Source organism: Toxotes jaculatrix, chromosome 18 (genome assembly GCF_017976425.1).
Source record: "Toxotes jaculatrix isolate fToxJac2 chromosome 18, fToxJac2.pri, whole genome shotgun sequence".
Lineage (NCBI taxonomy): Eukaryota > Metazoa > Chordata > Actinopteri > Toxotidae > Toxotes > Toxotes jaculatrix.
The window spans coordinates 10,350,319-10,365,043 of NC_054411.1; the positions used below are offsets into that span (position 1 = coordinate 10,350,319).

The 14,725-nt window shown below is 40.9% G+C and overlaps 1 protein-coding gene across 2 annotated transcripts in view; it reads left to right on the plus strand.

Annotated features, from left to right (window-relative positions):
- The first annotated feature begins 538 nt into the window (after nucleotides 1-538).
- prkar1b (protein kinase, cAMP-dependent, regulatory, type I, beta) overlaps nucleotides 539-14,725 on the plus strand; it is a 58,747-nt gene continuing 44,560 nt past the window's right edge. The window contains exons 1-2 of one of the 2 annotated variants that reach the window (XM_041063560.1): nucleotides 539-662; nucleotides 2,128-2,315. In XM_041063560.1, the coding sequence (XP_040919494.1) occupies nucleotides 2,142-2,315 (174 nt within the window). In that variant the 5' untranslated portion in view covers nucleotides 539-662; nucleotides 2,128-2,141. The remainder of the gene's footprint in view (nucleotides 663-2,127; nucleotides 2,316-14,725) is intronic. The other variant, XM_041063561.1, reaches the window with a different exon arrangement.

Below are 14,725 nucleotides of genomic sequence, written 5' to 3' on the forward strand. Positions count from 1 at the left end.
GGAGTATTGGTTGTGGCTCTGGGTAAAATATGCATGTGTATTCAGCTGTGTCAGATCTGTACACAGATGCACAGAGTGTCTGAAGATTGTGGAATTAAGAAGTGCCAACAGCTCTTTTTTTTTTTTTTTAATCTCAGTGCATTTTCTGGCTACACAGGATTAAGGCAAAATTAACGTCATATCACACACTCAACTCCAACCTAATACAAAATTTACGTCGTGCTATTTCAGTGAGCCAGTTACACGTTTGCAAAGGAGAGTGACAGAATGAAGTGAACTATTGATTTATTTCTTTAATTTGAATAATTTCAGGAGGTTACTTGGACTGGATAAGCTGCTATATTGTAAAGAAAAAAAATGCCAAAAAACTGTCCCACTTAACCTTTACCTACTTCTTTCTAGGGCGGGCGTTTCCTTTAAATATTTTTACCTGCAAAAGGGCTGGCGCGTGCTCGCTGCCGCTGGGCCTCGAGAGAGCGCCGCTGCGGTCGAGAGGATGACAGATTGACGTCATCGGGACTGACGCAGAGCGAGCCGTGGTAGCGGAGAGGCACCGCAGCAGCAGCAGCAGCAGCAGCATCATCCCAGCTAACAAACGGTATCTCACTTATCTCCCACCACCAGCGAGGTGTTTTCTCACTGAGCATCCTCCAAAAATAACGGTAGGGACACCAGCGAGAGCACCGACTAGACCGTGTTATTAGGAACACTAAATAGCGATTTAGACCTGGCCCTTTATAGCGTTCACGCCGTGGTAGTCGTAGTATTTCCACTTCGTTGTGGTTTGGTTGTCATTGTAAGGTTAGCAAAGCTAGCTGGGTTAGCTGTGTGTTGAATGCAACTGCACAGGTGCTCAGTTTCATCACTAGCTCCACAGTAGACATGGGGAAATTATTGTATGTAGGCACTGCCTTGCTGTTTGCTGTAAAGAGACTACACTCGGTAGACGCCATGCCCTAAAATAATAAATGATTGTGATTTATTATGCAGTAATAAGCATACCATAGACGCGGTTTCCCATTGAGGAAGTGATTCAGGGTAGTTAACAGTTAGCTACACCTGCTCAGCTTCCTGGCTTGCTGTGTTATTTGACATAACTGTTGTCTGACAAAATCGTAGCTGTTGTCCTACACTGTTAAATAATTTGCTCTGATTCCACATGCTGAAGTGTTTACTTTCACAAATAACATCATATCCGTTAAAACACCAGTTTACAAAACGTTCATAATCTGTCATCTTCATCCACAAAGAAACATAGAAGGACATGAATGGTCATGCATTAGTAATTCATTGTTTTAGTACAAGATGTGTACCTTATTAAATGTGCTTGTTGAATATGCTTTAAGCCATTTTCAGTTTAAGGATGACCCTCTTTTCCCCTGCCCACATTCAAAGACACGGTTAAAAGTATACACATTTGTCGAGGGATACAATTTCACTAATAATATGTCAACTAAATAGAAGGGTATTTGTAATTGTAAATTTGATTTATGTTGATATATTTCTTTTATAGGAAAATTACTTGAGAAAATGTTTATAGATAAAATAATCAGATAGGAATGTCTGCATTTGGCTAACCCTGCAAACGAAAACCTGACAAATCAAGGTGCGTCATTATAATGAAGTAAAAATCACAAAAAGTCCAACATTGCCACAAAGCAGCCTTGATTACTGAATTACAGTAATGAATTACAGAGGTGAAATGCACTCGAGATATTACATGGGTAGCTACTTTGATATAAACAGTATTGCAAAATCTCACAGTTGACAAATTTTCATTGTCCCTGAGTTTATATAGTCACATTTCCCAACCGTACAAGCGTCTTCTACAACTAAGCTTTTTTTTGCTTAGGGTATTGCCTTCTAACAGTAGTTCATGTAATGAAGCCCTACATAGGAAACACAGGCAACAGAGTGAAAATGTTACCTGCTACCCACAATCCATTGCTCTTCCATTCTCTCCCCTTCTCTCCGCTTATCATACTTTACGTGCTCCCCATTTTTCCCCTCCCTTCAATTTTGTGTTTCCAACCCTCTTATTCCCTGCCACCCTGTTTTGTCCTCATCTCTGTTCTGCTTGCCCTCCCCTCCTCTCATGGTCCACCCTGTTTTCTCCCACTGCCACAGAGATAAAAGATAAGATGGCCACCTCCTCCTCCACTCTGGAAGAAGACGAGAGTTTGAAGGGCTGTGAAATTTTTGTGCAGAAGCACAACATCCAGCAGATCCTCAAAGAGTGCATTGTGAACCTCTGCATCGCTAAGCCTGAGCGTCCTATGAAGTTCCTGCGGGAGCATTTTGAAAAGCTGGAAAAGGTTGGTGGTAACAAAGTTATGTGTTTGTATGACTTGGATCTCTAAATCTGGGTCTTTTTGTTATTTGAGGCTCTTTGTAGCCTGAATTTTTTATGTGGTGAGCTTGAAGTTGTTAGTTACCATGTACTTTTTGACCTGAGTATCATATGTGACATAAATGTTCATTGCAATGTGTGCCAAGTAGTGCTTTCTTGTAGACTTTTCAGATTGTAGTGTTTTCTCACCATGTATTGTAATAAAGGCTATGTGAGTGAAAGAGTCTTAAAATGATAAGAGTTAAAGGTGGCTAGTATAGGCTTATTTATTAGGTGGAATTCTGTTGTCTGTGGATACTTGTGTGTGTAAAAATACAAATCTCATTGATTGTGCTGGTATTTCATGTGTACACATACACTGTGTGCAAACACTGTTTTTTGTCTTTGCCAGACAGAGAATACCCCAACCAGCCACTGTGTTAAAAAACAGGCTGTACTCAAACTGTTATAACAGAGCTTTCATTTTTCACCCTATAATGGAAGAATCCATTAGGGAATGTGAGATGAGCACCCATAAAAGGCTAGTGTCCTGTTTGCAGGCTCAGGGACTGTCTGTCTATCTATCTGTCTGTGAGCAGAGAGACAAAAGAAAAGACACACTCATTAAAAGATAACAGTTACAAACAGGAGAGTAGGCTTTTGTGAACAGAGGGAAAGGAAAGATCATAACTAGAAAACAGGGGCAACCTCTGTAGCACATTCCCCGTGGCCCACAAACAGCGGGACTGTCACCATGTACTGTAAGTGTGTGTGTGTGTGTGTGTGTGTGTGTGTGTGTGTGTGTGTGTGTGTGTGTGTGTGTGTGTGTGTATGTCTCTTTTCAGCTAATGTGTTGGCACCAGCTGGCACCTTCATATAGTGGCAAGATGTATTTTTTTTTCTTTCTGAGGTGAACTTCATTGACTCCTGCTGTATTTATAGCTTACAATCTTCTAGGAGGCATACTATACTGTTGGTTTAAAGAAATAAGCAAACTTAGCTAAGATTGTCAGTTTTTTTTTCAGCCTTTAATGAAGTATCATAGGATGAACACTCAGTTGGCAGTTTGTTAGGTACAAGTTGAACATTATGGTCATTTTGGAGGCTGCAGTTTGTGTTGCTGTTGAACTCCATTGCATTATATGGACAGGTGTTTCTAATTCCTTGTCCACCCCATTGATTGCTAATTTGTAGCAGAACACTGGCTGTTCATTAGCACCACAAACTACATCCTCCAAAATTCTCATGCAGTTGAATCTCTAAAACAGTTTCAATGAAAACTGAATTTTATGACCTTCATGAAGGGAGGATTTATTGCAGTACTGTTGTAGATGGCATGGGTTTTTGCTAATAGTACCTTAGTACCTAATAAATTGCCGATTGAGTGTGTAGAAAAATTGTTATTGTGCCCTGAATTCTAAGTTAACATTAAAAGAGTGTCTCGAGATTTAGCCTAAATGGATGTTCTTTCTCAGTGTTTTGCTTTGATCAAGCAGAGATGCACATGGGTAGTTTGCACATGAGTGCATCACAAGATTTGTATGGTTGAACAATGGGCTCTACTCTTACACTACTGTTACAAATAGATCATAAAGGTGTATGAGGTGGAGCTGTAGGCTGTCGATTGTGGCCTGAGGAGAATTTAGGCCTTGAAAAGAGGTCTCCAACAAGAGAAGTGATTGTGAAGAGACATCAGATATAGGAGGACTCAGGTTCACCATAATGATGCCTTGAGGAGGGTCTCTGTCCTGGCTGCAGTGGTGTGTGGGTATTTGTGGTAGCATGTGAGAGTCATCTGACTTGCTCACTTTTTAAAATGACAGATGGTATTTTACACAATTTGTTTTAAAAATCAAAGATTTCATCACATTATTACTATGCCACTATATTCAATTAAATTGTATATTTTCATTTATTTATCCAGGAAGCTCAATCACATGCTTATTTATAACAACAGGCTGCACCTGCAATATATTAAGCATAGGTTTTAGGACAGAATGCACGAGAAGTTTTACGGTCAAGGTCAGGCTGGTCTATTTGTTCTTGTGTGTCCTGCACTTGATTATGTGCATGCATCTGTCTGCTATCAGAATCTGGAGCAGTGGTCTCACACTTCTCTGTGGTCAAGAAGACACTGTGTCGAATTAGGCGCAGCATTGATAGTGGAGCTGCTGCTGTTAGTGGGGACTGTAATGCTGCATAGTCAGAGAGGCTGCATGAATACTAATGGTTGTGATAGAGCTCAGCAGAAGCAATACGGTAGCAGGGTGCAAGTGATTCGTGCTGTAAAGTGACATACGCTGCACACCTTTCCCATGTGTGTCCCATCTCAGGAATAAATGAGCCTCAAAGACTTTCTGTTGTGATCAACACACCCCCTTTATTATGTGAAAATGCAAAGTGTGTTGTGTGATAGGGTTAAATTGTTATGCTTACATGACATAACATTTCTTTTTACATGGCTGGAAATATCATTTTGATCAACATCAAGAGGTCACATTTTGAGGACACCTTTTATACTAGTAATGTTTTACTAGACTGAGGTGTGGTTGTACTTATTCTGCCTGAGCCTGGTTCTGTGTTATTTATGCATTGAGTTACACATAATGTATTGCTTATGGAGGTGGGCTTGAAAAATTGTGATGTTGCATTATGGTTAGTTAAATCACCTGGTGTATACAAGTGGTTGGAATAAAAAGCTTCAGGCTTTCAGCCCTTTTAGGCCCATGGTTGCCCAACGCTATTCTAGTCAAGCAATTCAAATCTGTGCTTGTGTTGTGAGGTCAGTCATTTGTGGAATTGTATGTTTTTTGTGGTGTCCTAGTTATTTAAGGAGCTTATTGTGCTGCTTTCCCCCTGCAGAGGGTAACTTTGAGGACAATATTTGGTTCAACAAGCCATGTCCATTTAATCTGGATTTAGGACTGCAGACAGCAGATCTTGTTTTCTGAATTGTGTTTTGTTGGTCTTAAGGTCCAGTGTTCAATTGCTCAAAATGTTCATCTTAAATTTCAGAATACCTTTTGTTTCTCAGAACAGCAAAAAAAAATACTGCCAGTAGATGAAGACACTTTCAAAATGCAAAACAATAACCCAAATTTTAAGAATTCAAATTGAACCAAGGCCTCGTCTCTGACTCGTGTTGTCTTTCAGAGGAGGCAGCTTTTGCTGTCAACACAAAGAAATATCAATATAGAAAAAAAATGCACCTTTGTCATCACATTTTCTCCTGTACTTCACCCTCCATGTTTGTGTGTGTTTCTCTCTCGTCTCTCACAGCCATTTTCGTCAGCAATCGTCGCCCACTAGAGGCGGTAACCAAGGCAACAGTAGAGGGTTGTTAGACTGTAGTCTGTCCTGTGTTCAATGAGCTCCTTTATTCACAAAGTTTATTTCTCCTGTCCTCTCATATGTGCCAATTAGATCACTGGGGTATTCTGTCTCTCCTTTTGCCAGACCTAACCTCATTTCATATCTGCAGAGCAAAGATTTCATACAGCTCTCACAATCTTATCTGGAAAATCTCTTTTCTCTGGCTCAGTTTTTTCATCGTCCACTTTCACAGTTCTTTTAATGTATTCCTCTACATACATGCTTTCCTTCTTTTTTTTTCTATTTGATATCCCTTGCCTGTGCGCACACACACACACACACACACAGACAGACACATGCACATTACAAGCACACTTGAGAGCACACTAAATCATCAGTCTGACTAGTTTGTTTTTAACTTTTGTTTCCATATAATAATATGTCTCTGGTCCCCAGCTGACGTTGTGAATGGGAAAATAACAGGCGTCTCGCTCCCTTTCATCCTGCCTATTTATGCATGGTAATGATGTCTTTGATCTCGACAACAGTAGCTTCAGATGGGTGTTCTCATCTTCTCACAGCTCAGTGTGTAATTGTTGAAAAGTGAACCGTATGTTTTGGAACACACTGCAGTGTAAAAAGGCTGTATTCATGTGACACCTTAGCATAGTTTTTAAAGGTTTCCAACAGGACTGTCTTTTAGCAGATGTTTGCTATTTGCAAATGTGTTTGTGTCTGTTATTTACTATAAGTTTACAGCATAGATGGCTGTTTAGTTTGCAGTGTAATGTAATTAGCCAGTATGTTTCTTATTACAGAAGCTTATTGTTGGAGATTATGGCAAACGTATGGCATCGAAACAGTGTTGCTGCAATCATGTGGATAATAAGTGAGGTAAGGTAAAAAGGAACACGGCACCAACCCAGAAATGATGACTAGCTCTCATCAGTCTCCATCATTACAGATCTGTCCCACAGGCAACATCAGCTAAAAGTGCCAAGACTGAATGTGTGAGCGTGGATGCATCACTCAGTTTATCAGGTGGGCAGCTGCCACCGCAGATGTTTTATTGAATTAGGCACATTGCATCTTCACAAGGCTCAACAGTGTTTTCTGGCATCTCAGAAGCGCTGTTGCTGGCTTTGTTTGCCCACATTTATGAAAGTTTTGACTTGAACTTTGACTTGGTTTCCTGGTTCCTTTTGTGGCACTATATTTCTATAGGGAATGTCACATCCTTAATTAATATCTCCCCTGTCTCCACCTCTTATTGCTTTCTCTGAGAACATTAAGTCTATGATGATGTGATATGATGTGTTATGATCAGCCCCTTGGCGGCATGAACTTCTTGTGATCTGTTTGAACTCTGTTTTGGATTGAACTTGTTATGGGGGGTTTGGATTCTTTTGTTGGACTCTTTGGCATGTTCAGCCCATGATGAGTTTTGAAGTCTTTTTGTTGAAATCTTTATGGACTATCTGAAGACTCTTGTTTTGGTTTCTTCATTGGTTTTGTTCAGTAATTTCTGCTTTAGTTTGAAATCCTGCTTCTTGTGTACCTGTTTCTGGTTTTGGCAGTATTTCCTCTTTATTTTGAAGCCCTGTGCTGTGTGTATCTGTTCTTAGTCTACTTCCTGTCATTGTCTTGTTTCCCACCTTGTTGATTGCCTGCCCCGCCCTGATGTGAATCACTTGTTGCCAATTATCAGTCTGTGTATGTAAGTCTTGTCCCCCCTATTTCTTTGTCAGTTTCTTTTCAAGCCCAAGTCCGCTGTCTTGTCTAGTTTGTGCCGGTGGTCTTGTCTCTGTATGTGATCCTGTCTGTGTTTGCATCATGGATTTGTCTTCTGTGTTGACCCTCGTTTTTCTATGGATTTGCCGTGCTCTCTCCAAGTAAGAATCCCCAGAGTTTACTTTTGTGTCTGTGATCCCAGTGTTTTACTCCTTTATTCATGATTTCTTTTTTTGTTATTGTTGTTACTTGAGTTTAGTTTCCTGGACATGGACTTAATGCCAGCGATTTTGAGCTAATTAAAAGACACTATCTGTCTGGCTGGCCTCTCGTGTTCTTGGCTACACCAGTGTATAACATGATGACTTAAGAGACATCTTCCCCCTCCTGCAGTTTTCACTGCAGCTATGTAGAAAATCAACACTTTGATCTGTACATAACATACCACCTGCACTGGCAACCAAATGTTCAGTACACGACAGCATCACTCCTCAACTCCATCTGTATGTGTGTGGTGCTTGGACACGAGTCTAAGTGCCATATTTGAGTGAGTAATGTGGCACTGTTCTCTGATATTATATTGAAACGTAGGTCTCATTGCAAATGTTTTGTCATCTTTTGGTTGTGTTCATTCAGTTCAGTTTTAGTTTTAGCATCTTACTGTTCATTCCTCACTGTTTTGCTTTTGCTGGGCCTTCAGGGACTGTTCTGAATTTCGTAGGAAGGCTGTGGAGAGTTATTGTTAGCTATTAGCTATTTTCTGCTGATGGTTGAAAACTGTCTTTTGATAGTGAAGTCTGTGTTTGATTATTAACAAGAGAAATCTGAACATTCTTTACTTTTCTGAGCATCTCAAACAGAATGTCATTCACTCCCATTGTATTGCCAGGGCAGATTTTTACAGTGGCAGAGAATAAAAGAACTAAATCTGTCAGCGTGGCTAGATATGCCTAGTGCTTAGATGGGAAAGTTTGTCTCTTTTGTGATTTGGGTCAACTGACTCTAAAGTATCACCATTCACATTAGCTGCTCAACAGTTTCTGCTTCTCTGTGTGTGTGTATATGGTTGTGGTTGTGTGTTTCTATGTGTTATGATTAGCAGAATGCTCTCTGTGTTCTTTAAACTCACAGGGCTGTCATAAGTTTGTGTCTCATGCTCCACTCCTGTTTTTTTTTTTTTTTTTTTTAACAACTTCTCCCTTGTCCCTGTTGTTTCTTATCTTTTCATTCCTCTGTTTTCCTCCTCAGTCCCCTTTCCCCCTGGTTCCCTGTTTTTATATATTCCATACTTGTACTTGATCTCTCCATGTCTCCACTGAAACTGAAGAAAATTCATCCCCATTTGAACTTCCACCCACTAACTTCTGTTTGCCTTTAGAATAAATTTAAATGAGATTTAATCCTGTAAAGTGTTAGATTAATTGGCTACAACCTATAATAATGCACTCTCAAGTTTGTATTTATAATTCTCAGAAACAAGAGCAGATTAAGGATACAGAAGTGCAATGTTTGTTTCTATATCTCTATATAGGCCAATGTTGTGGTGATTGCCTATTGTGCGTAGCTCACCACATCATAAAGCATGTCAAGTAAAACAAATGTAAACCCTGCCGCATCGACTCTGTTTGAAAGCTCCCATCATGCTGCATTATGGGAGAGTTCCTCTCTCTCTGTCTGTCTCACTATCAGTCAATCAGCCACTGTCTCCCCCTCCCCTGTAAGATGAGAAGCTTTTCTGTGCTGCCAGCCATTCAGCTGTCATCAGGACCTATCATAACAAATCCACCAGTCTGTTCAAAGGCCTCTGATTGACAATTTGTTGGAAGGGTTTGGTTGTTTGTTGAGTCTGCTGAGAGCATTTAGAGGAGCATTAGGTGTAGCTCCCCCTATCTTCTACTTTGCCTTTTGTTTCTGTTACTTTGTCCCTGTCCTCCTCTTGTTCTGCTCTGGGACTATTTTGGTTAGTGTACATGTCTGTGTGCTAGTTGTGCGTATGCAGTAAATTAAGTCTAGGAAATTCACCTGAGTTCTACTTTACAAAGAATATGTCCTTTCTGAGGTTTGCGTCATAAGCATAATTAGAGTCTCCAGCCTCTGTGTGTTCACTCATCACCACCATGCTGGGAGCAGTGTATCCTGTCAAATCAGCCTGGGGTGCACGCACTGACCCGGGCCTAAACCGCCTCCTCCCTGGCCCACCCTGGGCCCCTACAGGTAAATTAGACCCCAAGCCCCTGTCTCCATGGTGGTCCTTCTTTGTCCTCTCCCATCTGCCCGTTGTATCCCTCCACCTTCATCTGCTAAACTGTGGTTCACGTGAGAGAAAAAATGACATAAACAGAAACTACACAGGATTGAAGCCAAAGATGTTTAGCTGGGTAGTTTACCAGTCTTACATCCAAACACAGCATTGACTGAGCAGTCACTTCCCTTGTTATTAGACAGCATTATTTGTTTCCTATAAGCAGCATAAGTGCTATTCAGTTTAATATATCAGACAAAGGCCACCAGCAAATATTCAGCTCTTAAAAGAAATTTGACTACATGGCATAACTGAGAGTGACCGAAAATATTCTAACAGTGTAACACAAGTAAATAAGTGTCATTTACTTGTGTTTACTTCAGACCTGATTCTCCATTGTGGGGACAAAAAAAGTTATTTAACTTGCATCAGTTCACGGGGTAAGTTTTGACTTTTGGTTAAGGGTTAAATTTTAGCCTGTGCATTTGAGGGTTAAAATCAGAGAATTAATATTCCCAGGGGAGAGGTGCAGTTTGGACAGCAAGATTAAATTTGCATCTGTGTTGCAACCATAACAAGAGTGATCGTTTCATAGCCAGGAGGTCAGCACTCCACACACATACAGACCTAATACAGCAGTGAACTTTCTGTCCATTGTGGTGCTGTAATGGTGTGGAACCGAGTGATGAGTAGACTGTTAGGTCTGCTGGTGGATCTGCTCTCCATGCTTCATTACCTGAGTGTGTGTGTAAGCGTGTGTGCGTTTGTGCGGCACCTTGTTGTTTTTGGTTCACTCGCATGCTTTCAACCCCGGCAAAGGCGAGTGGAATTTGTCTACGTCACCGGCCGAGGGCTATCTAAGGTAACCACTTATGGATGTGGATGTTTCTTTTTCTCTAAGCAATATTTTATATCTACTTGATGGAAGAATTAATATTTTGATGTATTTGCATTGCAAACCCACTAATCCCCTCAGAAGGGTTGAATGCTTTTGCGCTGGGCATGATGGCTGGTTGGGCTGATTAACATTGGTTAGCCACAGCTATTAGGATGAGAGTTTGTTGTAACTTGTTCATATCTGCTTGGCACAAATTGGTTCAGGGAATGAACAAAACAGGAGAGGCTCATTCTAATATGACTCATCCATAAATGAGTTGAAATTGGAATTGATAATGGTTTAATAACGCTGACTTTACATGGAGCGAGTGTGCATGCGATTGGATGTGTGTCATCTTTTGTCTGTATCTCCATTCTCTGGGTTAATCTCTCACCCACAGTCATAGTGTCTCTAATGGAAAGGCCACTTTTTACAGAGCTTCTGTGTCCTGCTTACGCCTGTGTCCTCTGTTTCCTCTCCTATCCCTCCTCTCTTGTCCTTTCTCTCTGGCACCCAGCCGCCGATCATGACGCAGACAGAGCAGAGGAGATTTGGGGGGGGGGGGCATAGGGCAATAGCACTGATTTTAGAGTAGAAGATATATTAGTAAATACATAGAATAGATGGCAGGATATTAAAAATGAAATAGAAGTCACTCTACCTCAGACTGAGATAGGATGGCAAAAAAGTAAAATAGCTACAAAAAACTGACTGAAGGTGTGTTTTGCTTAGCTATTGTGGATAGCCCTGGAAAAAATAAATTGCTCTGCTTCAAACTGCCTAGCCTGTGTGTTATTACAGAAAAGCTAAAACAAAAAAAAAGATTTGTCTCTGGTAACGACTCATTGCAGCTGTTTTCATCTCACCTTTGACTAATGAAGGATTTTCTGTACTTTTACCCTTATGAGACATCAAAAGTCGTACATAATCATAGTCATACATACTTGTTTCTTGTGTCCCTGTGTTTGAGGGTTTTGACCACAACAGTATGAGGACTTTTTGGAGCCAGACATAAAGTCCTCACTTGATGGCTGACCCTCTGACCTAAGGGGAAAGCGTGTGGGTGGGACTGGAGATTAGTAAGGACTGAGAAAGACACTGCATGGTACAGAACAGTGTCTGGCACAAACAGGGAATGTATAGGACGATGATGTATCCCTGTGTGAATGTTTGGAGGCATTCACTGGCTCAAAACACACAGACATGCCATTTGGTCAGAACAGAAGTCTGTATTCAAGGGTGTGACGTTTTCCCTTCTGTGAACTGAATCACTGTAGATGTGTTAGAGAGAGAGAGAGAGAGAGAGAGAGACAATCTGTCAACAGACGTCAGAACTGGTGTGTGTGCGAATGTAGGTGTGTGAGCTTCCTGCTCAGATTCTCCACCAACTATTCAGGATGCTCACAGTACCCAGTTGTCATAGTGACAGGGGGGAAGCAAGAGGAGCCCGCTCATTGCGCCACCTGATTGTGAGTGTGTGTCTGCGTGAGAGAGAGGGAGAGAGAGGGTGAGAGAGGGAAAGAGAGGCTAGAAAGCAGACAGAGTTGCGCAGGAGAGATGGAGAGACAGGCTTTTTGCTGTGATCAGTGTTTTCATCAGTAGTCTTGTTCTTTAGCTGCTGTGTCGTGGGGATTGCAGACATTTTGCCACTCGTGCTCTCTCACTTGCTCTCATACACTGGCTTGGATTCTCTGCTTACTTGCTGACACACACACACACTCAAACCTGAGTGTGCACACAAACAGCGGTCGCTGTGCTAGTATGGCAAGATGCTACTGCGGTGTGGCATGTGTGTCAAATGTGTATGAGGTTGGGATCCATGTGTGTTGATTCCCATGCACACTTTGACACACACTTTGACTTGATGCGTGGTGCCTCTGACAGGCTGAGGGACACACAGCAGGCCTGACCAAGGGCCCTCCATGCCATGGTAAATACCTCTGCAAAGAAACTTACCCTGTAGTTAGCCTCCTAATCTGCTAACCTGTATGATCTCAATGAAGCTGGAGTGTGCAAGTTTTGTTGCAAGGTAAAAATGCTTGGTAATACCTAGTGTGAGTGATCACTAATGATTGTTCTAGACAACAGCATGCTGACAGTGTTTGCTATTTTGTGAGTCCAACTTGTTGTTTGTCTGGAGTGATTAGAGAAGGATGTGTTTATGTATATATTTACAGTGTATGAAAGAAAGGTAAGTTTATGTTTGTTTAGGCTTTGCTGTTACTGTCTTTAGAGGATGTAGTGTGTTACCTGATTGCAGACTTTACCACTTTGATTAAGCTTGAGCTGCGAGCTCTCCTCTCCCCCTGCAGTCTGCCTTTGCATGTGTTTGTGATAGTGTGTGTTGATGCTGCTCTCTGCCTCTGACTCCCCCCTTCTCCTGCTGCTGGCTGTGCTCCCTCAGGCAGTGACTTTGCGTAAGCAAGAAGTGTGTGTGTGTGTGTGTCTGTGTGTGTGTACATGTCCTGGAGTGTGTTCGCTTACTTCTCCGAATGGTGTGTGCGTGCGAACGCGCGTGTATGTGTGATCTGTGTTATCACATTGTTTTACACAGACAGTGAACACAGCATCACAGTAACCTTAGGATTTAATGAGCTGGAGAGAGACAGAAGAGGGAGTGAAATCAAGAGACTGTGACAAAATGATCATTAGATGAAAGGAACGACTGAAAGTGCAAGCTGACGACTGCCTTCTAGACAACTGTAACTGGCTGATGTTTCGTATCATTATGACAGTGCTGTGTTATTGTTTCCAATCCCATTACATTATGCTGTCGGGATGATTGAAACCCATAGTTGAGAAAGAATGTGCAAGAAGTGCTGAGTTGTGAGGTCTGGATCTGACAGTTCAGTTTGTCTCAGTTTTCAGTTAATATGACGGCCTCCTCACTGTCATCTACTCTCTCCACCTCTCTCCCTGGTTCTTCAGGTTTCTGCATGGTCTCTGTCACAGGTTGTCTCTCCTTCTTGCTCTGTGTCTCTGTCGGTCCCTCCCTGAAGCAGCATTTCTGATATGTGCTCTCTGCTCAAGGCATTCAGTGATCACTCTGCTTCCAGTTGCTATAGGTCTCTCTTTTTTGTTCTTCTTTCTCCAGTTTTGCAGTTTTTTTTTGTGAGAAAGAAGTTGCCTTAAAAAATGGTGGTACTTGTATTATTCCAGACCCTCCAAAATTTAGAGGTGTTATGAAGTCAGTGGAAATGTGGCTCAGTGGCGATACAAAACAAGGTGTCTTCCTAAAAGTGCATCTTTTGTCTGCATTAGCTCTTGGTGCCAAATATGTGCATCAGTGTGAACAAGCTATTTCCTTAATTGATTGTCAGTGTTCAATGGTTGAATTATCATTGATCATTGTCCTTATCAATGATCCTTTAAATATTGTTTTAGCACAAGCAAACTAAACACAACTGAATTGATTCATACGTTTAAATGATAATAAATGACATCAAAAAGACTGAACTAGGACGTCAACAAATTAGCATTTTTATTCTCAATTAAAATCAATTTAAACCTAAGCTGATGTCTCAAAATTGCTTGTTGTTTTTTTTTTTTTTTTTTTACAAAAACAGTTTGAAAAGATATTCAGTTTACTATCAAAGAAGACAAAGAAAAGCAAGAAATCTTTGCAGTTTGAACGATGGATCCAGAAAATATTTTGTCATTTTGCTTGAAAAATGCCCTAAATGATTATTAATTAGAAAAATAGTTGCTCGTTATTTTTCTGTTGATCAACCAGGTAATTAATCAGCAAATTGTTTCAGCTCTACACTGAACATAATAATAGGCTTTTCTGGAAGACGTGAAGCCTGATGAATATCTGTATCAACGTAAAGAAATGCAGCGTACAAATTCCTAAGTCTTTGGTTTTCACTTAATGATTTGCTCATATCTACTTCACAGACAAAGAGTTGTGTGATTGTTGAAAATTGAGGAATGATATCAAATCCGTGAATTATCAATTAAGTAATAACATTTCATATTTTGTTGAGTGACTGGACAGAGAAAAATCTACTCTAAGTGCTGTTTCTCTTTCTGATTATTTCTGCCTGTGTGGTGTTTCTGTGCTGCAGTGTGAGAGTGCCACTTCCAGCAATACTTGCCTGTCTGTAGTCTTGTCTCTTTGAGACATCTTTGTTTCTTTCTGACTGCACAGTAGCAATGCAGTGAAGCAGCAAAAAGAGAGAAATATACTGAAATATTGCTAAAAAATGTTTTAGATAATGTCACTGCACCAAAA